The 26,619-nt window shown below is 35.6% G+C and overlaps 4 protein-coding genes across 5 annotated transcripts in view; 1 reads left to right on the forward strand and 3 right to left on the reverse strand.

Moving 5' to 3' along the window:
* Positions 1 to 2,940: 2,940 nt before the first annotated feature.
* LOC306846158 (tenascin-N-like) overlaps positions 2,941 to 26,619 on the forward strand; it is a 64,264-nt gene continuing 40,585 nt past the window's right edge. Inside the window, exons 1-2 of one of the 2 annotated variants that reach the window (XM_079379291.1) lie at positions 2,941 to 3,148; positions 7,831 to 8,271. In XM_079379291.1, coding sequence (XP_079235417.1) covers positions 7,842 to 8,271 — 430 coding nt within the window. In that variant the 5' untranslated portion in view covers positions 2,941 to 3,148; positions 7,831 to 7,841. The remainder of the gene's footprint in view (positions 3,149 to 7,830; positions 8,272 to 26,619) is intronic. The other variant, XM_079379292.1, reaches the window with a different exon arrangement.
* LOC306846160 (serine/threonine-protein kinase PLK3-like) lies at positions 9,169 to 16,369 on the reverse strand. The gene is made up of 15 exons (XM_079379300.1): positions 16,079 to 16,369; positions 14,854 to 14,961; positions 14,655 to 14,771; positions 14,437 to 14,566; positions 14,255 to 14,342; positions 14,086 to 14,181; positions 13,450 to 13,648; positions 13,165 to 13,291; positions 12,956 to 13,068; positions 12,433 to 12,550; positions 11,955 to 12,038; positions 11,682 to 11,844; positions 11,400 to 11,529; positions 10,584 to 10,697; positions 9,169 to 10,484 (listed from the first exon to the last, which is right to left on the reverse strand). Exons 1-15 carry the CDS (start codon positions 16,268 to 16,270, stop codon positions 10,287 to 10,289), a joined length of 1,977 nt encoding a protein of 658 aa, XP_079235426.1. The 5' UTR covers positions 16,271 to 16,369; the 3' UTR covers positions 9,169 to 10,286.
* On the reverse strand, positions 17,650 to 19,859 carry LOC306846714 (calcyclin-binding protein-like). The gene is made up of 6 exons (XM_079380292.1): positions 19,701 to 19,859; positions 19,212 to 19,413; positions 19,025 to 19,121; positions 18,756 to 18,855; positions 18,567 to 18,661; positions 17,650 to 18,213 (listed from the first exon to the last, which is right to left on the reverse strand). The coding sequence occupies exons 1-6, from the start codon at positions 19,716 to 19,718 to the stop codon at positions 18,054 to 18,056; spliced, it is 672 nt and encodes a 223-aa protein (XP_079236418.1). The 5' UTR covers positions 19,719 to 19,859; the 3' UTR covers positions 17,650 to 18,053.
* LOC306846161 (small ribosomal subunit protein uS14m-like) lies at positions 20,391 to 21,467 on the reverse strand. Its single transcript, XM_079379301.1, has 3 exons — positions 21,372 to 21,467; positions 20,986 to 21,150; positions 20,391 to 20,787 (listed from the first exon to the last, which is right to left on the reverse strand). Exons 1-3 carry the CDS (start codon positions 21,438 to 21,440, stop codon positions 20,605 to 20,607), a joined length of 417 nt encoding a protein of 138 aa, XP_079235427.1. The 5' UTR covers positions 21,441 to 21,467; the 3' UTR covers positions 20,391 to 20,604.

Consider the following 26,619-nt stretch of genomic DNA (forward strand, 5'->3'; position numbering starts at 1 on the left):
CTAAGACTGCCTCTGGAAAAACTGGCAAGTGGGTGACAGCGGATTGCTCAGTCAGAGTGAGAAACACACCCCAGCTTTTTACTGTTACTTTTTACTCATGCAGCCTTACTCAAAACATCAAACAACTGCAACGTCAGGTTATGAGAGCTGTGGGATATTTATGAGACAAAGTCATATGTTTAGGTTAAAAAGTAAGCGTTTCATTTCTTACTTTCACCATGATTAACACGTTAGCAAAGAGTTTGATTAACAATTAGACTGTACAATTAGATTTTTGTAGTCTTTGTTTTTGAAGAATGCCTCTTATGCTCTCCAGGGTTGCATTTATTTGATCAAAAATACAGTAAAAACTGTAATATTATTACAATTTAAAATAACTGTTTTATATATTTTAAAATTGTATTTATTCCTGTGATGGCAAAGATAAATTTCCGGGATCATTACACCAGTCTTCAGTATCACATGATCCTTTAGAAATAATTCTAATATGCTGATTTGGTGCTCAAGAAACATTTCTCATTAACATCAATGTCAAAAATAGTACTACTTATTTTTTTTTCTTCAGTATTCTTTAATAATTAGAAAGTTTAAAAGAGTTATTTTTAATAATGTAAAGGTTTTTATTGTCACTTTTTGATCAATTTAATCCTTCATTCTGAATAAAACTATTGGTTTTTGATTGAAACGTACTAATCCCTATGTCTCTTTGGCATGTCATCTGCGTGCCACGCTATGCACACCCACATGTTCTGTGTATGAAACATTGTACATTTAATTGGGATTCAGAAAAGAGGTTTATCTGACACCATGATTAAAGCCAATGAAAAATGCATCAGCGTAAGTCTCGATGAATAATGCAGAGAAACAGAATACTTTGATATGATAATAGGTCAAAATATCAATTCGGGTCTGAATATGCATCTATGGATTAAACATCCATCTTATATTTTGTAGTAGAGAACAGAATCTGTTTAGTAGTTTTGAATTGACACCACTTATAAATCGCACTCAAAAATGTTTTGACTTGTAGATTGTTTGACTAGGGAGGTAACTTTATCAGTAATTATCATTACTTTAATAGATCTGAGGGATATTCATCTTATTGCGATAGTTCATCTAAAAAAGAAAATTATTTTGTTCATGTCATTCCAAACATATATGATGTTCTTTCTTCTTTGGAACAAAAATTATGACATTTTATTTTAATTAGATATTTTTATCTTTTTAGTGAAAGATTTATAATTCAGAAAGAATGATTTGTTCATGTTCGTTCTGACTTCTGTGTCCTGACGAGAAAAAGGGCTCTGCTATCTCAGCTCCAGATTGAGTACAGACTGATCCAGTGCTCCTCTAAATGTTTCAGTTGGGTGACATCAATAGACCTGACGTACGTAGTATTTAAATTGTGTAACACTAGAGCCCTCAGGCCTCTGAGTACAATCAGAGTTGAATTGGAGCTGAATTTTGTATTGTTGGGTCAGTGTGTGCTAACTCCTCACAAGTTGAAGTAGATCAAGCTGACCCTTTACATCAGTCTCTCAGGTGCTTACTGAGGTTATGAACAAACCCTGAAGCCTAAGTATTAAATCTCAATATAACATGTCTTTTATTGGATATGAATGATACATCAAACAGTTAAAAATCTCATATTTCATTCAAGTAGAGACCCAAGCCATACAGAGATGTGCAGAGATATGGATGCAGTGTTATTTTAGTATTATTCATGCAGTTTAATATTTTAGTATTTATATAAAAAAGTAATTAACTTTTATTTTTATATTTTCTGTTTTTGTTTTAATAATTTTGTCATGTTTTTTTTTTCTATATTTATTTTTACTTCAGTCAGTTTTACTTCAACTTCAGTTAGTTGCCAAAGTAACATTTTGAGTTTTTCTTCTAATGTTTATATTTTATTTTATTTAAAGTTTAATTCAATGAACAAAAACTACTTTTAATAGTTTTAGCTTTTCAGTAAATAATCACAGCGCTTCTTGAAGGTTGGTTCTCCAACCTAACAACCAAGCAACACATAGCCAAGAAACCATTATAAAACTTTGGTAAGCATTTGGCGTCAAACGCTACTTTTTCTTCAGAAAAGTAAAAGTTTCAGTTGTGTAACGCAACTATCTACTAATTGATTTATGGAAAACAGAGAGTTCTTCATCTATATGAAAACACTATTTATGGTTTTCCCCTCTCAAAGGTCTTGGCTTTTCAACTGCCTCCACTGTTTGTATTTTTGGCTTGACAGCACTTTTTAAACTCCACTAGTTTATTGATACATCTGCAGACAAGTCCAGACATGCTGGAACTTGTTGACCTTTGTGCATCTGTCATTTATTTCCAACTTCCTCACAAATGTCCTTATGTTTCGCATGACTAAAAACAATACGGAGAATATGGAGAGTTAGGGGTGGAAACTTTATCATGATTATGAACAACAAATTTTCCATTATATAAAGTATTTGTCAGTGATATTCTTTGAGATAACTCTTGAATAGATTATAGTGCCCCCTGACATTGCTAAGCCTGGTTTAGTGAGTCATAGATTCAGCACAGAGGTGCGTTTCATGAGCGGCTTGTGCTTGGATGTGACTGCAGCCCTCCTTTTCCTCTTGATTGCAGTGGAAACAGATGGCTCTGCCTGATACCACCCACTGGCAACTAGAGATCAGCACCTTTTCTCTCTCAAATACAAGAGATCAGTGTGACACACTAAGGCCCTTTGCAATGAAGCTCTACAGCACTGTTGGAAATACAAAAATGACCATATAGCAAAACATTTGCCAACAAGAAATGTATATTTTACTTGATTACCCATGACTGCACTGGACATCAGCCATAATTGTTGATAAGCCAGTCAGGCTGCTGCGGAAGGTTAAAATAGAAGGCTTTCCATGACTACAAGCAAGTTCGTGGCAGATATCCAGGTTGTTCAATGCTCTGTGTGAATGATTGCCTGGCTTGCAGGGCATTGTTTAGTGTGTCTGCCCATGCAGAGCATTTTGACAATAATTTACGGGGCTGCTCTTTACTTAGAGATGCACTTGCAACAGTGAATGTGGACCACTTAGTGACAACATTAGTTGAGAAGAGAGAACCTCACTGGAATACAACAATTTTCAAATTTAAGTGAGCTCCTAAACGGGTAAGGGAATTTGGGGTAACCCATCATCATGGCAATACCAAATACAACATACTTTTAGATGGTTTTGGAAGCCATATTAACATTCATGGCTTGTTGAGATTGACTTTACTGCTTTTATGTTTATGTACATTTTCGCTCTAATCTATTTATAACGCAAAACCTATTAGACAGCAAATAGGTCGCGCATATTTAGAAACGCCTTTTTTTCTAGTGTAGTTATGTTGTTTATATATATATATATATATATACACACACACACACACACACACACACACACAGTCAAACCAAAAAGTATTCAGACACCAGATACAATTTTTGATATTTTTTTACTAGTGGGTGCAGGACAGTATGGTTCATAAATGAAAGTGAGGATAACAAATTAAAGTGAACTGACACACATTGCCTACCAGTAAAATTTGGTATCAAGAATTATTTCGACACTTTGACCTCACCATGTTTTGCTTAAGTATGTTTTCTTTATTTGCTAATGCAACCTTTTTACACCACAGACTGAACAGAATTAACATTGCTTGGTAATTGGTTGACCTAAATTTGTATTATCAAATTGCGTACTTAAATGTAACAGCTGAATAATTATTGGTTGATTGTAATCCATTACATACCTTTCTATATATATATATATAAAATCGAAATTTTATTGTTAATCCATTCTGACAAAATGGAAAAAGTATCAAGCTGATACTTAAATATATTTTCAAAATTATAAAAACAATAAATGTGCTTCTCAAAGAAACTTTGGTAATTCATTTTGGAGCTTGTGTAAAACTTCTGACTCAAGAGCCATTTTAGCTTGTTCATTCTTGCTGGCCATGGTGTGGAAGCTGACGGTAAAGATGTGCTAATTAAAAGATCTTATCTGCGTGAGGATGTACAATCACTTGCTGTTCTTTTCTAGTGACTCAGTTGTGAAAGACTCATTCTTACTCTCTATCCTACCCATACCTGTACTTTTAGATGTTTTTTTACTTACTGTTACTATTGTACATGTGTGTAGAGCGGTAAACTGAGGTGAATGTTTTGGCACGTAGATTAATATCTCTCAAGAGTGGTGTGGAGACAAAGATTGGGGAGAGGCAGAAGAGAGGTGAACTGAACCTGAGATGTGGTATACTGTTGACTCAATCTGAGGACTTTAACAATAACTTACTGCACAGACAGGTGGGAACTTCCCTGACGGTGCTGTTTAAGAAACGTTTCATACATTAAAAAAAAAATCTCATTCTCTTAAAGAAACTCTTCGGGTTGGCTTCCAAGAAACAGATTCAACCAGGTGCCCAGGTTAAAATACATTTTTAAAGGGGTCATATGATGCGATTTCAAGTTTTCCTTTCTCTTTGGAGTGTTACAAGCTGTTTGTGCATAGATAATATCCCTGAAGTTGCAAAGAATAAAGTCTCTCAAAACCAAAGAGATATTCTTTATCAAAGTTAAGACTCTGCCACGCCCCCCTAAAACGGCTCATTTAAACACGCCCCCACATGTCTACATCACGATGTGGAAATATTTGCGTAACGCCACCCAAATGTTCACACAAAGAAAGAAGGCGTGGTTTCAGTAACCGCAGTAGTGTTGATGAAGCCATGTCAGGGAGATACTGTGTGTTTCTAGGCACTTTATTTGGCCTTCCGAAAGTAGATTCATTTAGGAATCATTAAGATTACTTACAAAAGAACAGCAACACATTTTATGGACAAAAGTTTCGTGAACCTAGGAGAGGAGGTAATTCTGACTTTGCTATGACAATCTGGCTCTTCTGAATCAGGGACTGTAAGTATGTTTTGTTATTAGTATAAGTATTTGGTACTGACTGTTCAAATGCAGAGTTTTGCGTGTCGTGTGTGTGTGTGCGCGCACGCATGTGTGTGTGAGAGAGAGAGAGAGAGAGAGAGAGAGGGTCACATCACAGTGGAGTCAGTTTTCTTAATCGCAGCTTGTGTGCAAACACATACTAGCATCATCACTGTGTCTGTCTCGCGACTCTGATGGTAAAACTAAGGACATTATTAACTGTCTTTACATTTATTTTGAAAGCTGAAGCTCGCGATTATGGAAAGGGGCGTTACATTTCCGATGGGTGCTTGTGGCCAGTGCCAGTTGGCCAATCAGAGCAGACTGCGCTTGTCGGAAGGAGGGACTTTGTAGAAATCGTAGTGTTTGAGAGAGGCGGGGCATAGAGGACCTACAATAATGTACAGTATTTGAAAAATAATGTGTTTTTTGAACAATAAAGCATGTCAGCATATTCTGTTACACCAAATACACTAAATAATTATCTTTAAAAAAGCATCATATGACCCTTATAATAGTCTTTTTTTTGTTAGAAGTTTTTAATTGTTATAAGTAAATCTAGGCCTGGACTCAAGCCGTCTCTGGTTGTCTTTGATTAACACTTCACTGGCCTTTTTTCAGTTATGAAATATGTCATTTTATTGGACAAATCTAACATTCACTAAATTTCCAACAACAACTAAATAAAGCTTTTTTTTCCTGCGAGTACATCAGTTCCAAATGGTATTTTATGGCATTTTGGCCCAAACAGGTCATTGATTTTGAGTTACATTCACATTCAATACTTACGCTTGACCGCTTTTAATAATATAAGCTTTATTCTGTGGTATAGCTTTTAATCCATAGATTTACTCTGTTTAGGATTATTCATGTGCTTTTGCAATCATTTGTTCAATCTTAAACTGACACACTTGCCTTTCTTATGTTGGATTTGTGACTCATCATATTGTCACTCTCACAATTGCGTAGTCTAACCTTTTTAATGGCCTACTGATTTATGGAACACCTTTTGAAATAATTTTGTTGAACACAGAGCCCAATTCACAGGGCCAGGACCAAATTATAATGTTGGAGCCTAGCCCCCATACACTCAGAAGCATTGATTTAGTAGGCTTCCTCTAGTTCCAGGGCCTGGGACAATGTTCCTGGTTGTTCCCTCCTGATGGTAGCTCTGTCTGGACTCCCTTTATAAGAAAGAGTAACAAATAACAAAGAGTACCCTAAGCTCCATAAGCATGGATTTATGAGGGCCAAATTCTTGAGCAGTAGGTCTATAACTAATCAATCTCAGTTACCTTTTAAATTAGATCCATATAAATTTTTGGTTCAAGAAAACATTCTAATTTTAGAAATCTGTGTCATTGAGGAAACTATAGTCAAATTTCAGTTTGTGTTACTGGGAAAGGCCCTTAGTCTCATACCTGATTGTGGCTGTATGAATTTAACCACTGAACCTCTTCTACAGTTGACCATCCTGTAAGTACACATCTTTTTCAACAAATATAATGTGAATGTGGGTAATTCCCAGGAAATGATGCCATTTGTGCCTGAATGACTTACTACATGTAATGAATTGAATACTGAACGTTTTACTTACTGTAGTGTGAAGAAAAAAAAATCATAATTTTGTGTTAAGTATAAATCAATAAGCTTATCCTAATTTATCACTGTTAAATTGTAATGAGTTAAATGGAATTGTATCTTTGTAGCTTTTACTAAAATTAAAATGCCTGATGCATTTTCAGAGAAGAAGCAGAATTTGTCTTTGTCCTTTTAAAAAAAAAAAAATAATTGTTTTTGGCACAATGCACTGTGGTAGTAAAAAATGACGTGTGGTGCAATGATAGTTGCTCAGGGTGGGAGCAAAGACATTTTAGCACTATAAATAAATATTGCTACCTGCAAAGGTAACCACATGGATTGAGGTAGTAGATTACAAATGAGTCATTGAATGAATGAATGGACAAATAAATAAATAAAAAGCAATAATCTGATTATTTGTTAGACTGCATCCCATTATGGTGGTTCCCTCAATGTCAGTGTTGGTTCAGCAGTAAACTTTTTCATATTAAATGAATATTTAAAAAAAATATTAAATATAAATATTTAAATAATATGCAATGAATTATTTAAAATATGTATATATAAAATAATAAATCATAAATATGTATAAAGTAAAACTATTTAGAAATATTTTAATTCCCCCCCAAAAATAAAAAAGTAGTTGAGTTTGTTTCTTCTTTGGAACTGATTTGGAGAAATTTAGCATTACATCACTTGCTCACCAATGGATCCTCTGCAGTGAATGGGTGCCGTCAGAAGGAGGGTTCAAACTTACATTTACATTTACATTTATTCATTTAGCTGACGCTTTTATCATTGTGATGTTTTAAACTGTTGATAAAAACATCACAATGATCCACCAATTAGTTCACCAATTAATCCACTGAAGAAAGTAAATCTACTGTACATTTTAGATTAACTGCAAATTAAATTTTTTGGGTGAACTATTCCTTGAAAATTGTGTGTTAAATCAAATGAAATTAAATTCACTTTCTTTTTATTGCTATGAATTAGGTCAAAATTATTGCAAGTCTGTTTATAATTTTACACACACACACACACACACACACACACACACACACACACACACACTCATAAACCACCTTCATATTGTAATACCTCTGTCATACCCATGTCATTATACAAATTTGTGTCCTCATAAACCACATAAACATGCACACACACACACACACACACACATATATATATATATATATATATATTTGTGAAATGTATAGTGAAGAAATGATTAAAATCACTTTTGAATAAGGCTTATATTGATCAATACAATGTGATGTGTGTCCTCACAGATTTCTTCATCATGGCCAGTCAACCTCTGCCACTGTCTCAGGAGACTTTAGCTCAGTTCAATCGCTCCATGTCCACAGAACCAGGTGCCTCAGGGCCTCCAAGGCGACGTCTGGGCTCTATCTCCACTCGCCGAAGCTCTAAAGACCAATCCAAGGACCACCACAGACCCCTGTTTCTCAGGAGCATGACGCTTCCTTCATCCGAGTCATCGTTCTTGAGCCCCAATGTCAGCAATTCTCACATCTCCATGGGCAAGCGGTTCTCATTCGCAGGCTGGCACCAAGGAGGAAGAGTGAGCTTCTCTGGACTGCACCTTCAACAACCTATCCAGGAGGTGTATGTGGAGAACACCTACAGAATGGGACCAGAACCAGGGTGCCATTTCAGTGCCAGCAGGACCCAGCAGATCTTACAGGCCACTTTGGATAGTTATTTGGAAGGTGTGTGTTACAGTCCTGATAGTTGTAGCCAGCTGTGTCAGATGTTAGCAGATCTAGTTCTCAGTAAACTAAAAGATGTCAATCCACCACGATATAAACTTGTGTGCCAGGTGGTGGTCGGGCAGAGTGGTAAACAAGGTATAAGGGTGGCCAGCCGTAGCCTAATGAACCCCAACACTGACAACTACACATCTGCTGTTTTCCATAATTACTCACTGTTTGCTGTGGCTTTAGTACACAGCATGTACTTTGAATAAAGGCGAAATCAACAGCCCTTAATGGGTGTACACAAAATGCATGCTTAATATTCTCTCTAAAGATTCAAACCAAGGTTGCATTTATCTGATAAAAAAAAAAAAAAAAAAAAAAAAAAAAAAACTGTAATGTGAAAAATATCATAATTTTAAAGAAACGATTTTTTAATAGTCAAATAGGGGCAGTATGATTTTTTGGTTTGTTTCTGAATGAAGTCTCTTATAAATATTAAAATGGAAGAACTTTTTATATACTGTAGTAAATAAGTATGTATAAGTAAATTAATATGGTGATGGCAAAGCTGATTTTCTTGCAGACAAACTCCGATATCAGTATCACCAAAAAAAAAAAAAAAAAAAAAAAAAAAAAAAAAGTGTATATATACACACACACACACAATAGGGCTGTAATTTTTGTTTGTTTTTGAAAGTCTCTTATGCTCACTGTCATTAAAAATGTGATGTTTTGCTGAGAAGACATAATTAAAAAAAAAAAAGATAATAATCTTACCAAGCCTAAACTGTTAAACCAAGAAATTAAGTTACAATTAGAAATAGAAATTAAACCAATTATAAAATTAAAACGTTTAATTGTCTTTAAAATCTGAAAAAATTAATTCAAGACACAGAAAATTTATATTTTCAATAAACTTTATTCCCCTCCCCCCCACTCTCCCAATACATAAAAAGTGATCATACTGAACATTTCCCAGTGTTGACACCGTACATGTATGTTACATCAATAAATAAAAAACTATAAATAAAAAAATAAATATAACACGTTCCACAATTAATTAATAATACTATTTAGGATTTGTCTGAGGGTAATGGCTTTCACAATGTTGGTATTCTGAACACTTATTTAACACTTACAGCCATGATCACAGTTTTGAGGACATTATGATTATTTATGATGGAGCATGTCAAGTAAACAAAGCTGGAGGCACACTGAATACATAGTCTTTTTTTCCTCAATTACAGACATTATGGATATAATAACTTTTAACAGCAAAAAGCTTATATCAGGTGTGTATTTGTAGTGTTTCTTCCCCCACTCCTGCCTAATTCGCTTGGAAAACCAAATTTGAAGACTCTATATTAATCCCCTTTCAATCCCTTTGTGACTTAAGCTTGAGATCCAGGGCCATTATTGCACAGAGGAATCCATCAGAAAGGCACTTTAGTCTCTCCCGCTCCTAACTGCTCCTCCATGAATTACAGTTCCACCTCTGCCATTCACCTCTGCCATCTTTAAAACTAATCTCATTAAAAGAATAACCATTTGGTGTTCGTAGCTTTTCTTGTTTGTGTACTATTTAGTGAAATAAAATGTCCTCTTTAAAAAAAAAAAAAAAAAAAAAGCCAAGTGATCGAGCATAAAAAGCCAAGCCCATCTTGCGCAGTGTTTGGGACACTGAGCAAAAGCAAGACGCTTAAGAACCCTGTGAGTTTTATGCCATCGGCACTTCAGTCCAGCTAAAATAATGAAATCATAAAAAAAGAACAGGCTCAAATTTTGGTTGTGCACACTGTGAGTCAAGCTGGTAGTGTGATACGGTTGGTGTAGGCTCAGTCGCGAAAACAACAAGAAAACCAAACGAAAAATAGTGCACCATAGTTCAAAGAGGCCAGCCGATGACCAAGGACAAGGAGATCTTCGTGGCAACGTGGAAGCTTCCCCTGATTTTTTTCTTTGTCATAGTCCTTTTTTGCTTCTCAATCAGAAGCGGTAAGCAGCAAATCGTAAATAGTTTTTAGTCATTATGCATTGGTGTAGTGCTGGAGAAGCTGTACTACGTAATGAAGCCGCTGCCGGAGCTCCGGAGAGCAGCCCCATTCGGAAAGCACGTTCAGAGGGTAGGAATAAGAGACGCGCTCCTTGCTGATGTAGGTCAGCAGGTACGAGGAGTCCGAGTTCTTGGACAGGATGATTTTTGTATGGTCCGTGTAAAAATTAACCTGGGAAAGAAATTGGAAAGAGAGGGAATATTATAAATTGGCTGAGCAATTCAAATGGTCAAGTTTCATTTGTTATTTCTGCACATATCAGAGACTTGCCTGTAGGGTTCGGTTGTCAAAGAGCATGACTAAGGCGTGATCAGTTTTGATCCACTGCAGAAGCAATGGAGAAGAGCTTGGAGGTGGCTTGTCCTCACAGTTGACGTCTCCACCCTACAAAAAGGAAAATTTGTTAAAAAAATAAAATAAATAAATAGTACCCATGTGTGATTTATTATTATGTAAATATTTAAATTAAAAAACCAATTAAAATATATTTAAATATAATTTTCCATTTTTAAAAAAAATAGAATTTAACTTGATAAAGGTTAGTGCTGAATTTTAGTTTCTTATATTTTAGAAAATAAACCATTTAAAATATCATTAAATTTATTAATAGAGTATCTCAAAACAAATGTGACCCTGGACCACAAAACCAGTTTTAAGTCGCTGGGGTATATTTGTAGCAATAGCCAAAAATACATTGTATGGGACAAAATTATGGAAATTCTCTTTTATGCCAAAAATCATTAGGATATTAAGTAAAAAAAAATCATGTTCCATGAAGCCATTTTGTAAGTTTCCTACCGTAAATATATCAAAACGTAACTTTTGATTTGTAATGAGTGTTGCTAAGGACTTCATTTGGACAACTTTAAAGGCAATTTTTTTTTTTTTTTGCACATATTCCAGATTTTCAAATAGTTGTATCTCGGCCAAATATTATCCTATCCTAATAAACCACATATCAATGGAAAGCTTATTTATTCAGACATGTAAATCTCACTTTCAAAAAATTGACCCTTATGAATGGTTTTGTGGTCGAGGGTCACAAATGTTTAAATTCTATTTTTGAGGGTTAATTTCTACACTTGCCTCCATAAGGTTCTGCACCATGTAGTTAGCCATCAAATCCACTATGTGCTTTTGATTCTGGAGCTTTTCTGGTAAAGCGTCAGCTGGAAAACTAAAGTGTTTGTTGTTCGTCAGACAGTAACGTACAGTCCTGCGGAAGTATAAAAAAAAAAGCAATTAGAACATCACACAAAGCAAAGCTACTTAAAACTATTTGGTCAAAAGCAAAGGCTTTGAAAGAGTAAAGCACTCTATGTGGGTCAATCAGAGCTCCGTCCAAATGCCAAACTAAAGCTGACGTACCTCCGCTGATCACACAGGCTCAGATGAGTGCCTTCGTTGAAGAGTACACCGACGTTTTGATTGGAGAGCTGGTAACCGAAGCCGTATTTGTTGGAGTAGTCGACCCACTTGGTAACCCAGATGAAAGGCTTGGTTTTAGAAAGGCAGGGTGGGTTTCTTGAAGCTGGAAGAATAAAAGGACAATATTTGAGTACATGATCAATAGCTTAAGATTAAACATTGAAAATGGCCATTGCTTAAGCGCCACAGTGTGACCAGGGTGTGGGAACAAACCTGTTGGCATGGAAGACAAGCAGCTGTTAAGAACCTTCATGGCAGATTCGGCTACAGCAGCAGGGGTAGGGATATAGTCACTAGCTGAGGGAAAAAAAAAAAAAAAAAAAAAAAAATAGGTCAATTAAGAGGGATTTAATTACTTTAATAAATAAACATACATTTAAAATTAGTGTATTATCTTGGTTATGTTATAGACAACAGTTGTTCTGCTTAATATTAAACTTTTGATTGGTAGTGTAAATGTAAAAAGATAGACAAATCTATGAAGGGTAGAAATGACACCTTGCTTCTAGACCAAGCAAAAACTAAGCAAAAACAAAAAAAAGAAAAGCGAATTAGGCCAGGATGTTTTTGGACAAACTTGTTCCTAATAGCGGCTTCTGAAAGCCTGGGGGTTGCGCCTAAAATAGGCCACATGTATGCAAAACTATTTGCTGCTGTATGTCTGAGCAAATTCGCTTCTATGGTCCCTTACCATCAGTGCTGCTGGCGACAGTGCCTTTGAAGGAACGAGACGCAGACTTCCTGGACTCCTCCTCGGCCGGGGTGTCCAGGGGGCCAGAGCTTGCCAGTTGAACCGTAGGAGAAGTGGCCTGAGTATCAAGAGGAAGTCATTGTTTTAACAATCACAAGTACTTCCTTGTACTCAGTTTTAAGCAATTATCATCATGCACAGTAGACAATTATTTTCCAATCTCGTGTCTCAATCTTAAGATCTATTTGTCATGTGATTAACTCAGTGACTGGGTTTGGTTTTGCAATTTTGGGTTTAGTCAGTACAGAGTTATTCGGAGACGTTCAGCACAATAGCTGGACTATTGCACTCTATTATTCATCTACAGCAGCTTTCAAAACACATCCCCACAGAGCCCACTTTAGCTATGCTGAAAAACAGCATGCATACTGATGCTGGCTGCTTTTTGCGACAGCCATGAGTCAGCAGGGGAGAAAAAAAAAAAAAAATTAAAAATAAGTTTGCAAATGCAAGGAGTTATTACCTCATTCACTCCCATTGTCTTGTAGCTCATTTGCCGACCGATGGAGTGCTTCACCATGCCAGATACCAGTTTAGAAATGTCATCTTTCTCCTCACAAGGTGTCTTTTCAACAGCTGCAATGACATTTTGTGTCAATAACAAAAGAAACCAATGTTTGAATCCAAACCAAAACAACTAAAATAATTTTGGTAATTAAAGTAGGTACATACCTTTCAATTTCTTCTTGCCAAAGAGGCTTTTAGCCATCTTGGTGAAGAACTTCTTGGCAGGGCTGGGTGGATTAAGCTCAGGCACCATCACACAGCTGCTGGGAGGGAGTTTTTCTGGGGTGAAGCCCTGAGGGAGGGAAACAGTAGGTGGATTTAAGAAAAAAAGATTAGAGGACTACAAAATTACAGTCAGAAACGGTCTAAGAAGAAAGTACACACTTAAATCTTTATAATTACATTAAAAGGAAAAGATGAATGACTACTCAGGGATATTAGCATGCTAACCTTTGTGAAATATTCGTGGGCCAGTATCTGATCCAGTGTAAGGCGGTCAGAGGGGTTTTTCTGAAGGATTGCAGAGATCAGCTTCTGTGCAGATGGAGTGAGGGAAGGAGGAAGGCTGTATTTCACTTCCTTAATACACTTGTAGGTCTCTTTCAAGTCTAAGGTTTCAAAAGGTGGATTCCCACATAGGAGTGTGTACCTAAATAGACAAGAAAAAGAGCTCGTCATCAAGGCTGTCAGATCTGATGCATCAAATCAAGTTTTTACTATGGACTTTCCATAATATTAATACATTAATATGCTTCTAATAATAGTCTACACCAGAAATTCACAATCATTTTTGTCAGCTGAACCCCTTTGCTCTAAAACACTTATTTGAAATAGTAACTTAATCTCAGAGGGAACTTTAATCATTTAAGAGCATTGAGAGGCTTGTGGTTCTCTGATTGTTAATGGTCACATGACATGCAAGTACAAAAATGATTTAATACTTTTAACATCAAAACAACATATCTAATTTTAATTTGTAATATTGCATTATGACTTAATTATTAGCCTTTTGTAAGCCACAGTTTGGGAAACCCTGGTCTACACAATAACTATAAAATAGTCTGGAGTAGATTTGATAAGACTTACATTACACAACCCAGCGACCAAACATCTGACTCTGTCCCATGGCCTTGTCTGTTTAAGACCTCTGGTGCCAGGTAGTTTGGGGTCCCGCAGATGGTCCTGTAAGAAATTTTACGTCAGCACACCAATCAAGCTTATTTCTATTAAAGTTACTGAAGGCATGTAAACTCACTTCTTCCTCTGCTCGACTGTCTCCAGCTTGGCTGCCAGCCCAAAATCGCCTAACCTCAAGTCAATGTTTTCATTCACAAAAAAATTACCTGCAAAAACAAATTAGAGCATTATCAAACCAACTGAATATGATGGATGGCATACTATGATTCAAACAACAGGCTAAACAAACAAGACCAATACCTAGTTTGAGGTCTCTGTGGAGGATGCCTTTGTTGTGGAGGTATTTGAGCGCAGATATGATCTGTTTGAGGTAGTAACGTACTTCTGGATCTGTCAGCGTATGTCTGGCTTTCCAAATGTGTGCCAGAGACTGTAAACATGAAGCACAGGATTAGAGTAAATGCCTTGTATTCACCAAAGCAAACCATGAGAGGTCTGTTTTTAGCAAAGCAACTCACCTTTCTGCTGCAGAGTTCAAGGAAGATGTAAATGTTGTCTTGGTCCTCAAAGTGATGGGAAAACTTCACCACATGCTTGTGTTGGAGGCTTTTGTGAAGCTCGATTTCATTAATGATCTACGAGACATAAATCAATGAATAAACAGAGGCAGCTAGAAATATGATGATTCACATATGCATTTGGCCATTGTTTGTTTACCTTCTCTCTCTGGTGTGGCTTTGAGACTCTGCTTTGAGGAATAACTTTCACAGCGTACATCTTGTTGTTGGCAAGATCCGTCATCTCATAACATCGTGCAAAACCACCCTAAAACAAAAGACATTATACATTTAGTCACACAGAATGTTTCAACAGGAAAAAATTCTGGCGTTTCAACTCAAGGTTATGATTAACTTAAAAATTTGTCTGCGGGTGCCTGCACAACCAGTGTGTTTAGCATTCGACTCATACGTTTTCAGCCTCACTAATGTCAAGAATGCAGTCTAGGCAGCTTGAATGGAGGTCAGAGACCATCAATGTGTCCAGACCAGTATTTGATTCAAGGGCATTTTTACCCTTTGCACAAAATAAAAACAGTGTCTCATCCATTTTGCAAATGCTCTAACTGAGGGAGGGGGGTTTGGGGGGTGTTGACCCAATATCGGTCACATCTGATGAATCATGAATCATCTGCGCAAAACATGAATTTATCCTCTAAAATAATAAATAAAGACAAATTATACATGTTTATTAGCTGCTTCGTTAAACAAATGCTATGTTAAGCATTCACCGATATTACCAAAAAAAAAAAACCACTTTGTCTCCATATTTCAAATATTTTGGGCAGTTTTGCACCAATCCTTAGTTGGTCCAGCACATGCACAAAGGAATGACGTATTCTTTTCCCAATTGACCAACCCCTCCTTACAGCATCGCACAATGATGCGGCACTTTAAAAACTGGGGTTAGGAGACTTCTAATAATCAATCGTCTAATTAAACAGAGCCTTGTTTTGTAAACAAGTGAACAAAACCGGGACAGTGGTCACTGGTTCCACAGCTCACGAGCAATGCAGCATCATTTCCATTGATGCACTCATTCATTCATCCATTCATCTTTTCCTGACATCGAATCAAATCTGGAATCGTATTACAAATCCATCCATTAATTGTAAACTGCAAATACTGTCTTTGCAGTAAATCATACATAAGGGACACATAAGATGCAGTGCTGGGAAATCCAGCAGACAGGATCTAGAAACGCAGACACTGCGGTCCAGTGGTTCTGCTGCACCCGAGTACATCTCCCAAAACCAAGCACGAGACCGATACACACCGCACCGTGCACGTTTAAGCACATCAGGAAACGCGATCAAATAAACCGTGACAAATCACAAATAATTAAAACGATGTTTGATTTCAAACACTGAAAAACAGATTGGTACCTTTCCCAAAAGCTTTCCTTTACAGTACGATCTTCCAGTCTTTGCGTCAACCACCACCTGCGCGACCTCCGTCTTAACTTGCTCCGACTTACTCCGGTTCGGCTTGGCGGCCGGTTGAGCCGCTTTGAACAAATCCGGATTCATCATTTTACAGGAAAGACGCTGCGCTGAGGTAAAACAAGCAGGATCCATTCATTAATGTAGATCCTTCGCCCTAGAAAATAAACTCCTTATGTGAAGTCCCAAAGCGTGGCGCAGCTCTGTATCGTTAGTCCTGTGTGAGTCAAACATGCCGCGCCACCGGCGTCCTGCAGTATATAACCGGTCTGGTCCGGGGCGGGGCGACAGAAACAACGCCATTGGCTGCTGGAGATCAGAGAATCAGAGATCAGAGACGCGTATGAAAGTGAATGAATACATCATCCAATCATAGTTGACGCGATTATATGGACCTCAGGATGACTTGCACTGGCTGCTTGACAGCGTCTCTTTCCCCCTGTTTAGGCTTTTTGTACTAGGGTAATATTTATTTAGTAGTATCAAATCAGCTTTACATTATTTGATATTGGTTAATTGTAAAACCCTGCAATTCTGTGTTCGGATTAGATTTCATGACTTTATGTCGTACTGTGTAAAAACAAATTATAGATGGCCGCCACACTGTGTCATCGTAATATATCATTCAGAGTTGAATCTGACATGAAACAGATTTGAATTGCATATACACAGACTGTATTTACATAAAGCAAAATTACATCATTGTGGAAGATACAGCTGTACAGATCTGAAGAGAAACTTGTGGTTCCATGCGCCCCCTTGTGGCTGAATTAATAAACTACGGGGACTTTTTTTCTTTTTGCACAAAATATAATGTAAATAAAATATAATTGACAAACACTGATGCGCAGTTTAGTTTAGGCCCATTCATACAACTGAATAATAATGCACCACAGCAATATTTCATTTAATGAACATGGGTGTTATTAATAAATAAACACATTAAGAAAAATATATTCAGAAGCGCTTTTTTACATTTTCTTTTTATCACTCTTAAGTTATATGGTCCTAATTGCTAGAATAATATTACAATAAACATAAAACCCATGAGTTTCAATGATTTGTTTAACCATAATAGATAGCAAAAACCTCTGTGGTTTGATAATCTAGTGATTATTATTATTACTATTATATTATGTTATTTATTAAGAAATAAATGAGAATTGATCAATAGCAGTATTAATAGTAATACTGCATGACAGCAATATTTAATTTTTTTCGAGTACCAGAAGCAATGAGCTTTTTTTTTCTTCTTTTTTTAAAGGTATGTACTGTAGTATTAATTGCAACAATAATGTTGACTACAGTAAGCCATACGTTTCTTTAATTTTACCACAATAAATATCAAACTCATGCACATCCCTTTTGCATGCACCTCCTTGTGGCTTGATAGGTAAACTACAGCGACTAATTATTGTACATAAAAACACACATTTATGTGTACAATTATGTTATCTAAAAAAATTATTTTGAGACTGTATAAAACTTCTAATGAACAAACACTGTTTTCTTTTATATCCACCGTTTATTTAGTTTAGATGCACTGTTTTCTCTCCATGATGATGAGAGTAATATTACATGACAGGAACATTTAATTTCATGACCACCAGAAGCAATAAATGACTTTTTAAATTTATTTCCATTTTCCACATTTAAGGTACATGGTCTTAAGTGCAATAACATTGACTGAAAATTTCCTGAACATTTGTTTACCATACCTATGGAACAACTTCAAATTATGAATGCTGTGAAAATTACAGTGGGAATGGAAACACTTTACGAAACAATTTTCAGTAACTGTTTTATTTAACAAGAAAAACGTACACAGTTACGTAATATAATCTGAATAAATTGGAATGGTATGTTTGCAGCAGCTGCATTTGGCTGTTTCACTGTGAAAGCAGACCATTAAGCTGGCTTAGAAGTCAAAGTCATCTGCTTTGCCCTTCTTCTCCTGAGACTCAACCCAGGCCTTGTTGATAGTGCGTTTCATCTCGTCATCTCCATCCGTGTAGATCTTCTTCAGCACGCTCATCAGCCCCTCGCTTGGATCAGCCTTCTCATCCAAGTTGGGTTTGCTGAAACAGACAGATTCCCACTCAGTTACCATTTATGACTAATAATTTGCAGAAACAAATATAGTATGATGCTTTATTACTTTGATGTTACCCTGATAATAGTGCATTATGCAGTCAAATATATATAATTTTTAATAATTATAGCTTATACTTTTTTTTTTTTACCTATACTGTCTCGAGGTAGTGCGGCTATTTCTTTATCAGCTATCTCCTGAGGAAATATATATAATTTTATAATTTCTACATTTATATTTAATTTTTATGCATCTGCAACATTTGATATAAAATTTGATTCAATATACAAATTTAAAAAAGTAAAACCAATACAGAACGAAAGTGTGCATTTTACTCACTCTTTCTCCTTAGACTGTTTTTCTACTTGTGTCAAGCACTCCCACTTTTTTGTTGACTTCTTCTTGCACATAACAAGGACCATGTCTGTTTTTATCTGTAAACAAATTTCACAATTGCCTCTTTATCTATACAATTTTATCCATAAAAAAAATCAATTTGCCAATATACAAAAATAGAAAATGACTAACCTTTTTACTACTCTCTGCTAAAATAATAGGATATAAAAGGTTGTTGACTGTCATTTGATGGTTCTTCCCATCCAGATCTTTGACTACAACATTGAAGCTTCTGTGAAGACAGAATAGCAGAATATATATATATATATATATTCGAATGTGAATTTTAGGAATTTATTCATTTGAATATCAATTATTAAAAGCAACAATAAATAAGTAATATTTTACAATAATAAAAAAGATAAACCAAAATTCAGCAATATTCAATGTGAAAACAATACCTCTCTGTAAAGTTGGCCTCAACATTTTCCGCTGGAATAGTATGTACTCCTTTTAGTGTAATGTAGATTTTGACGAATTTGTCAGACTGGTCCCATCCTAAAACAGAAACAAACATTGGCAGATGTGTTAGACCATGCATTTCATTGGTTAACAGTCTATACTGTTTATCATGAGGTATGAACGCACCATAATTATTAATTTTGATTGTGTATCCTTTGAGTGTTGTGTCAGTTTTGTCTCCAGAGTCTTTCTTGGCTTGCTGCAGTTTCTGCGCCAGCTCTTTCTCTATCTTCTTCTGCTCTTGCGTTAACACGTCCCGCACGCGCTGGCGTTCGCACTTCTCCAGCAGACTCGAGATCTCTTTAAGATCACTCTCAAGACCGGCGATCTAAAGACACAAAGTCAACTCTGAGATCAAGTAAAGAAGCATGTTTACATGTTCAGCTGGCAGCTGTCACATCTCACAGCCAATGAGACTTAATTCACCCAAAGTGTATATTGTCCTATAAAACATCCTAGTAAAAGTATTTTCATTCATATTCATAAGCTTCTTTATATCAGTGCATGAGGCTTCACAGTACAATGGAAACGAAACCTGGGTGGTAAGACTGCTATATACCCACTACATGGGACTAAAATGAATAAAACACACACACAAAAAACAGTCCATTATACCAGTTCATTGATATCCATCGCTGCCTTGAAGAAACCACCTTCTGCAGTTTTTAACTGAAGTGATGAAAATGAACTTTGCTTTCACTCGGGCGCTGCTTGTCCGCAGATATGCATGAAGTGTTTTTTCTAGAAGGATTCTTGCTTCCGCGTTATGATGTCAAAATAAAAGTCCTAATTTTGACCTTTGATAAATGACCGCAATTACGCAATTAAAAAATTATTTAAAAGACAAATATTCATAATTATAATAAAAACAATTATTACATTGTTGCAAATTATGATCTATGGGGTAAAATGATTAAAAAACGTAATAAAGTAGAAAAATATACTAAATTAACAATTTAAATGTACTTATAACCTTCAAGCTGTACTACAGCAAGCACAAAATATTCTAATATACTCCAAACATTTACTAGTTAACAAGTAAACTGTACTAGTTTACACTTGCTTAATGTAAGGAGCGCTCGTGTCAATGCACAAATAAGAATTACAATTTTATTTAAAATATTCAAAGCCCTTTGTGTTGTTGATAAAAGGTGTATTTTCAATAATATCATCCTCTTTTTGTATTTTTGTCATCAAAAAAAATCTAATGTCATACTACAGAATAAAGTAATCAATAAATATTAGATAGCAGTAACCTAAAATCTAAAAAAACATAAATGAAAATAAAATCACAAAACACGAAAGTAGCACATAACACCTTTTTATTGTATCTACAATAAAATAACATCAGTTGAAGACAAAAAAAAAGAAGGAAATCTGAATCAATTTAGTAAAAAAATACAAATAAAAATACAACAAATGAACAGGTGCTTGTTGGTTTTCCAGCTTTTTGTCTCTGTATTTTAAGCAAGGATATCTTCTCTTTTATGACAAGGTTTTAGAACAATCCCATGGCTGATCACCACATTGATCTCTGAATTCCAGACATCTGGTTGTGGTCTGCTAAATGCCGAAAAACAATGCGACTAAGACGCCACCTGCGCTTCACTCCACGAGGACGTGATGTCATCACACACCTGTTGCGAATGCGCACGGGACAACTGTCTCGAGGTAGTCCGGCTATTTCTTTATCAGCTATCTCCTGAGGAAATAAACATGAGAGACATGGCCTGTATTATTATCAATATTTTGACATTTAAATTTATTCATTGCAAGTCAAAATAATGACTGTGTAAATGGATTTAAAATCCTGACAATGAAATCCAACCATGTACACAGAAAAGTATATAAAGTGTATATAAACTTCCACCAAATGGAAACTGCAAGACTGTGAATGTACCTGTAACTCTTTTGGCAAAATAGTATTCTTCCTAATGGCATTGATGCGCAGTCTTGTATCTGCATATTCAAATGCCATTTGTCTCCTTTTCACATCCCGTAGCATCCTCCAGTTAACATAGTAGCTCCTGACCTGCTCCACCGCTCCAAGTGAACTTCTGTAGGCCTGAAGAACATCAGATGAGATTTTACATTTGAATACGTGCATATTTGAAATACACCTAGTCAAAACCCAAAACAAATGACAAAAAATAGCAGTTACTAACGTTAGTATATTTGTGTATCCTAGTACAGTGTGTAACGTGATCGCAATCTAAATACAACATCATTCAAACATCCTAACAGACTTTGAATTTACAAATCTGATTTAAAAAAAAGTTAATTTACCTGTCTACAAATCGGCAAGGACGACTGCAGGATCCCCATCCCCGTGCTGAGGAGCTTCCATGCCGCCATGTTGATCCAGCTCTACCTCGCTGGTGGTTTGAAGGTAAGAACTAAATTTAGTATATCGTTACCGCCATCTCCTGGTCATATTAAATGTTCATTCAAGCATTTGGGTTGTCAAAACTCTGAACAAAACACAGTTGTAAACAATTTGCAAAAGTTATGACTTTGTTGTAGCCGACAACTGGCTCTGAATGTCATGGCGAATCATATTTATAGACTTCCACAGAGAATTTTAACTCTAATTTTAAATCTGTTATTACCAGCCATGAAAATAGTATTGCAACACAAAAAAAGTTTCATAAGAAAATAATCAGTAAAAAAAAAATAAAAAAAAAATAAACAAAAACAAATATATATATATATCATAAAGTATGAAGAGCAGTAATAGTTTGTGTGTAATTGCAGCACTGGGCCAGATAGTGGCAGAGTGTTGCTACTAATTCAACAACGACAGAATCGAGACAGAATCTCCTAATAGCCTAGACATCAAAAGATTAAACTAACAAACGTGCTGTTTGACAAAAGCTGTGTGATCAGTATACTTAAAATCTTAAATACCTTAAAGCAGTAGTTCTTAACCCTTTTGACTCCAAGCCAAGACCTCCAATTGCCCATAACAATATTCTATTTTTTTAACCACAATTTCTACTCACCAAAGTATATTTTAAAGCTTGCCATTTTAATTCAATTTTACAGGCCTATGAAAATGCATTGGACAAATGAACAATCGCACCTCGGAGACCTTTGAGACATTGTGAGTTGACCTGCATGCTGCACCTGCATTGTGTTAGTAGCAGTTCAAGACAAGAGAAACAAGCTCTTTTCGAGACAATTGTTTGATTGTAATGCTGACTGGCTGAACAAATAGGATATCTGGGCATGTGTAGACAGCGAATTTGTTGAGCATAGGCCTACAAACTATTAGAATAAACAGGGGACAGACTGAGTAAACCTTCTGTTTTAAAATTCCTCCCTCACAGCTTGATGTCAGACGTAAGTTTAGTCATCTTGTGTCTGTTGACTTTTTTTTGCTTGTTTTTTAAGCCAGCACTTCCATAACATACTAAATGAAGCTTACTTTGCCATTTCTTATGCTCATCTACCATTCTGTCATTACCATAGGATAAATCCCCCCAATAAAACAATGCAACTGAAAAGAAGAAAAAAAGCAGACGACAACAAAATAACAACCAACAAACAGCTTATGTGCTTCTCTGCATGACATTGGTTAGAGTTCAACCCCAAGGCATTCATAAAAACCGTTCTAGTAAATTCCTGTAGAATTTCCCAAGCAACCGGCCTTTGTTAAAAGATACAAGGAGATGTGTTCTGAGAAAAATACTAACATATGTCAAATTGCACAACTTTACAAAGAAGAGCCATTATGTAAATTAAAGTGGAAAACAGATGAGGTCTAGACACCAGGTTATGCTTCTATAAACCAATTGTTATGATATGAGGTTAACGCAAATAAATTAATATGAATAGAAAGCGAACATAACTAATTTTAACTCATGTAAGCAACTAAAGTTGTTGAAGGCTCTACACTGTAAAAAAAATAGTCATGGGTCTTGTAATTTTCATAAAAAAAATTAAAGTGATACTTAAAAATACTGTGTATATTTCATTAAAGAAATTGTGATTCAGTGTTGTATAGAAAATATTGAGGCCTTTTTACTAATAAAACCAAGAGATGTGTTTTCCTCATTTTTTTAAAGGAAACTTCAGCAGTTTTGAGGCTTGAATTGAGGAACTGATTAAACTAAAAAAATTAAGGAAAGAAGGCTATTTATTTTAAGAGAATTAGCTCAATTTTGCAGGTTTATTTTAGAGGTGATTGTTAGTTCCAGCATAGTTTGCATATAGCTGGATGGAGAGTAAATTTGAAAATTAAATGCTATTTTATGTGTTTTTGAGTGAAGGGAAACATCTATTAATGTTTAATGTTCAGTTATGTTTGACATTTGAAAGAGTTTCTGTTACATTGAAGTTTTCATTGCACAGTGCAATAGTTACCATTGTGCAGAAGAGTAGAGTTTATGGTTATGGATACTACACCTCTAAGACATAAAGCCTTGTTCAGTGAGCAGTAGCTTGGCTAGTGCTAGTGCAGTACTTTCCAGTATTTCTCAAGTATTTTCCTACTTGAGCTGTTTGGCTGTATACAGTCTTTAGAGGCCGAATGCAAACAGGCCTCACTCAAAATCACAGAATTTTGAGAATCAACTTAAAATAAATGAGTACATTTCACTAATTATATTAATTGTGTTGTATCGTAGATTAATTAATTTAGGAGATTTTACATGATTTTTTCAGGTAGATTCCATCAAAAAATAAAAACTACTAAAAAATATTAAATGTAATAGTTACCATAATTTTTTAAAGTAAATAGCCCGTTCCATTTTTTACAGTGATACCCATATTTTTCCATTTGTTAATATTTTTTTTGTGTGACATTACTTCAAAAACCACCGCAGTACACGCAGACAATCTTAGGAAGAGCGTTTGACAACTTGCTGGAAAAGATGCCATGTGGCGATGTTTAATTCATGAGCCATATTTTGGATGTTTACTCAGAAGTATCTGGCAACTTTAGTGACCAGTGAGCAAAAATCCTAGAATATTTGCATTAGTTTCTTTGGGAGTGCAGTTTCAAAGGCCCCACCGATTACTAAATTTACCATAATCGTCTTTACACGAAAAATACTCTTTGAAGAACTCCATATATATGAAAAATACTCTTTGAAGAACTCCATATATATGAAAAATACTCTTTGAAGAACTCCATATATATGAAAAATACACTTTGAAGAACTCCACATATATAAAACATTGTGCAAATGATTCTAATTTAGGACATGCTTTGCAAATATCTGTGCATTAATGCTGTTGATCTAGAAAATTATCAGCACAGTTCTGTCTATTTTAAGCTTACCAAGATAAAGCAGAATGCCATTCTGTGTCATGCATGTGCTGCTCTTCTGAAGCTGAATCTAATATCTACAACTCTGATCTTCTGAAGCGTAGGCTTCAAAAATATTTAGTAAATTCCCTGCCGTTCGCAGGCCACTTGAAACCCCACTAGTTGCTTTTAAATGATATCAGTCCTTTTCAAAAACAAAGCAGATTCGGTCTGTGCTTTGTTCTTTAACAAATAAAAAAAATTAAACCTAGTGTTGTGAAGGGCTTCACTTCCAGTGAATTCATATTCAGAAATTCCAGGTTGATTCCCACTGGGGCGTTAAAGTGCAAAACAAAACTGAACCTTGCATGATGTGAAACCAAATGAGTTCGAGGTTGACATTTTGTAAGCTAAAATTGCTCTTTAATGTTTTTAACCTGTTCAGAAAGTATTCTTGTGTGAAGTGCCAAAATAGTTTTTATGCTCTCATATTTAATTTATAGAAAAGAGATTAATGAAGCGTTGCACATGCAAAAGTGTGTATTCTTTAGCATCACCTCTGGTCCATTTAAACAAAATCACAAAGAGCTCAAATCAGTTTCACTTTTACCGTGTCCTGTTTGATTTTCATGAGCTACTTGTGTGGGCTGTTCGTTCTGACGTCACTATATTAAGCCTTGCAAAGTCAGCATTTGAACACACTGCAGAAAAGAAGCTGGCAGTGTAGTATTTGTGGGTACTTCAGTTTTTATATGAGCTCAGAGAAAGTGAAATGGACGAACGTTTGCAAAATGATTTAGTCTGCTTGTGCTAAACATGGTTCAGCATCTATATATTACTACGTCTGTTATTTTGGTCAGTTCTCTTATGCCCTTCATGTAGAGTTGGAAATATTGTAATTACAAGTTACAATCAAATGAATGACTGAGCAAAGTCGTATTTACAAGTGGGAAAGACATGACTTATCGAGTTGGAATAGGGCATGACAATTAAACATTACGGAAACACTTGTAAAAGAGTAGGAAGCATGTCTGTAGTGAATTATAATGTACAATTTAGCAAGTTGTTTTCATTTGATATGCAGAGCCTCAGTCATTTTAAAGCTGTGATGATACAGCTGATAGACAAGTACTCAACTTTCATGGTTTGCTCTGTGTAACACAAACATTTAGTTTTGAAACCATGTATAAATAAGAATATTTATATATGAATATTTTTCAGCATTTTGAATTCAGATGTTGGTATTTGTCAATATTTATGTGTCAAATAAATAATTTGTTTTGTTTAGGCTACTTCTGACTTCAATGCGTGACATGGCTTTATAATGAGTGCCCAACTCGGATTTCCCCAGGTGCACTTGAAGGCAGCATCTTTCAAAAACTTCCCACAGATTTCACTTGAAGAAATTCAAATGTTCCAGACACGTGGAGATGCATGTTCTGAGCTCTTTACCATATGTGGTAACAGGTGATTTTATGGAGCTTATAATATGACAAAACTATTTGAATTTGAATTGTGTTCATTTGAATTATTGACAAGTGTCATTTAACAAAACTGAATATTATGTGGCACTTAACATAGTTCTGAATTTGATTTTTTTTTTACTTGAATAATGAACATTTGAAATTTAACACAATTGATTTTTTTATGGCAGTTTTTTAATAGACATGTATTTTCAAACAGCAGATTTTTTTGTTCTGAATTCTTTGACTGCAAATATCCAGTTTTAAAAAATACAGCTTCAAGTTTTCAAGATGAAGAAGAAATTCGGAACATTAAATTCAATATTTTAAATTCAAAGCGGGCAGAAATTCAGATCTAAAGAAAGTAGGTCAGAAGTCATCCACAGGGAAGAGTAGATTATCTCAGGAAAGTCGAACGAAGCCTTTACTGCGACAGGGAGGGGATGTTAGGCTAGTTTTGTCATGGCCACAACATATTAACTCGTGGGAGTGTGATAATATGTCGTGGCCACGAGATCATTTTGTCGAGGTAATCCTGGAATCGCCACGCGGCTGCCGCTTTCTCTAGTAGTGGAAGTGTTTTGTGGGTCTCAGGGCAGACATGGCCATAGTTCAGGGCTTAAAGTTCTCTGGCACCGTGCCGGATCTCCGGCGTGCCGCTGCTGCGTTTGGCTGCGGGAAAAAAATATAAAAATCCTACATTTAAAAAAAACTTGTTGATATCACTTTCGAGTCCATGAGTTCGCCTACCAATGGTATAAGAACAGCTTTCACTATCAATCAAACTAACATTACAAGCCAATCAGAATTTTTTGCTCTT

The sequence above is a fragment of the Barbus barbus genome, assembly GCF_936440315.1.
Source record: "Barbus barbus genome assembly, chromosome: 26".
Taxonomy (NCBI): Eukaryota; Metazoa; Chordata; class Actinopteri; order Cypriniformes; family Cyprinidae; genus Barbus; species Barbus barbus.

Bases quoted from the DNA above. Each gene is read 5' to 3' on its own strand.
- LOC306846160 (XM_079379300.1), bottom strand. From the start codon at position 16,270: ATGGATCCTGCTTGTTTTACCTCAGCGCAGCGTCTTTCCTGTAAAATG. The intron at 14,567-14,654 runs GTGAGTTGCTTT...TCATGTTTACAG, and splicing joins TTGAACTCTGCAGCAGAAAG to TCTCTGGCACACATTTGGAA. The intron at 11,530-11,681 runs GTACGTCAGCTT...ATACTTCCGCAG, and splicing joins AGCCTGTGTGATCAGCGGAG to GACTGTACGTTACTGTCTGA.
- LOC306846714 (XM_079380292.1), bottom strand. The intron at 18,856-19,024 runs GTATTGTTTTCA...CTGTCTTCACAG, and splicing joins GAGGCCAACTTTACAGAGAG to AAGCTTCAATGTTGTAGTCA. The intron at 18,662-18,755 runs GTTAGTCATTTT...ATTTGTTTACAG, and splicing joins TAGCAGAGAGTAGTAAAAAG to ATAAAAACAGACATGGTCCT.
- LOC306846161 (XM_079379301.1), bottom strand. From the start codon at position 21,440: ATGGCGGCATGGAAGCTCCTCAGCACGGGGATGGGGATCCTGCAGTCG. The intron at 21,151-21,371 runs GTAAATTAACTT...GATGTTCTTCAG, and splicing joins CCTTGCCGATTTGTAGACAG to GCCTACAGAAGTTCACTTGG. The intron at 20,788-20,985 runs GTACATTCACAG...TTATTTCCTCAG, and splicing joins TTTTGCCAAAAGAGTTACAG to GAGATAGCTGATAAAGAAAT.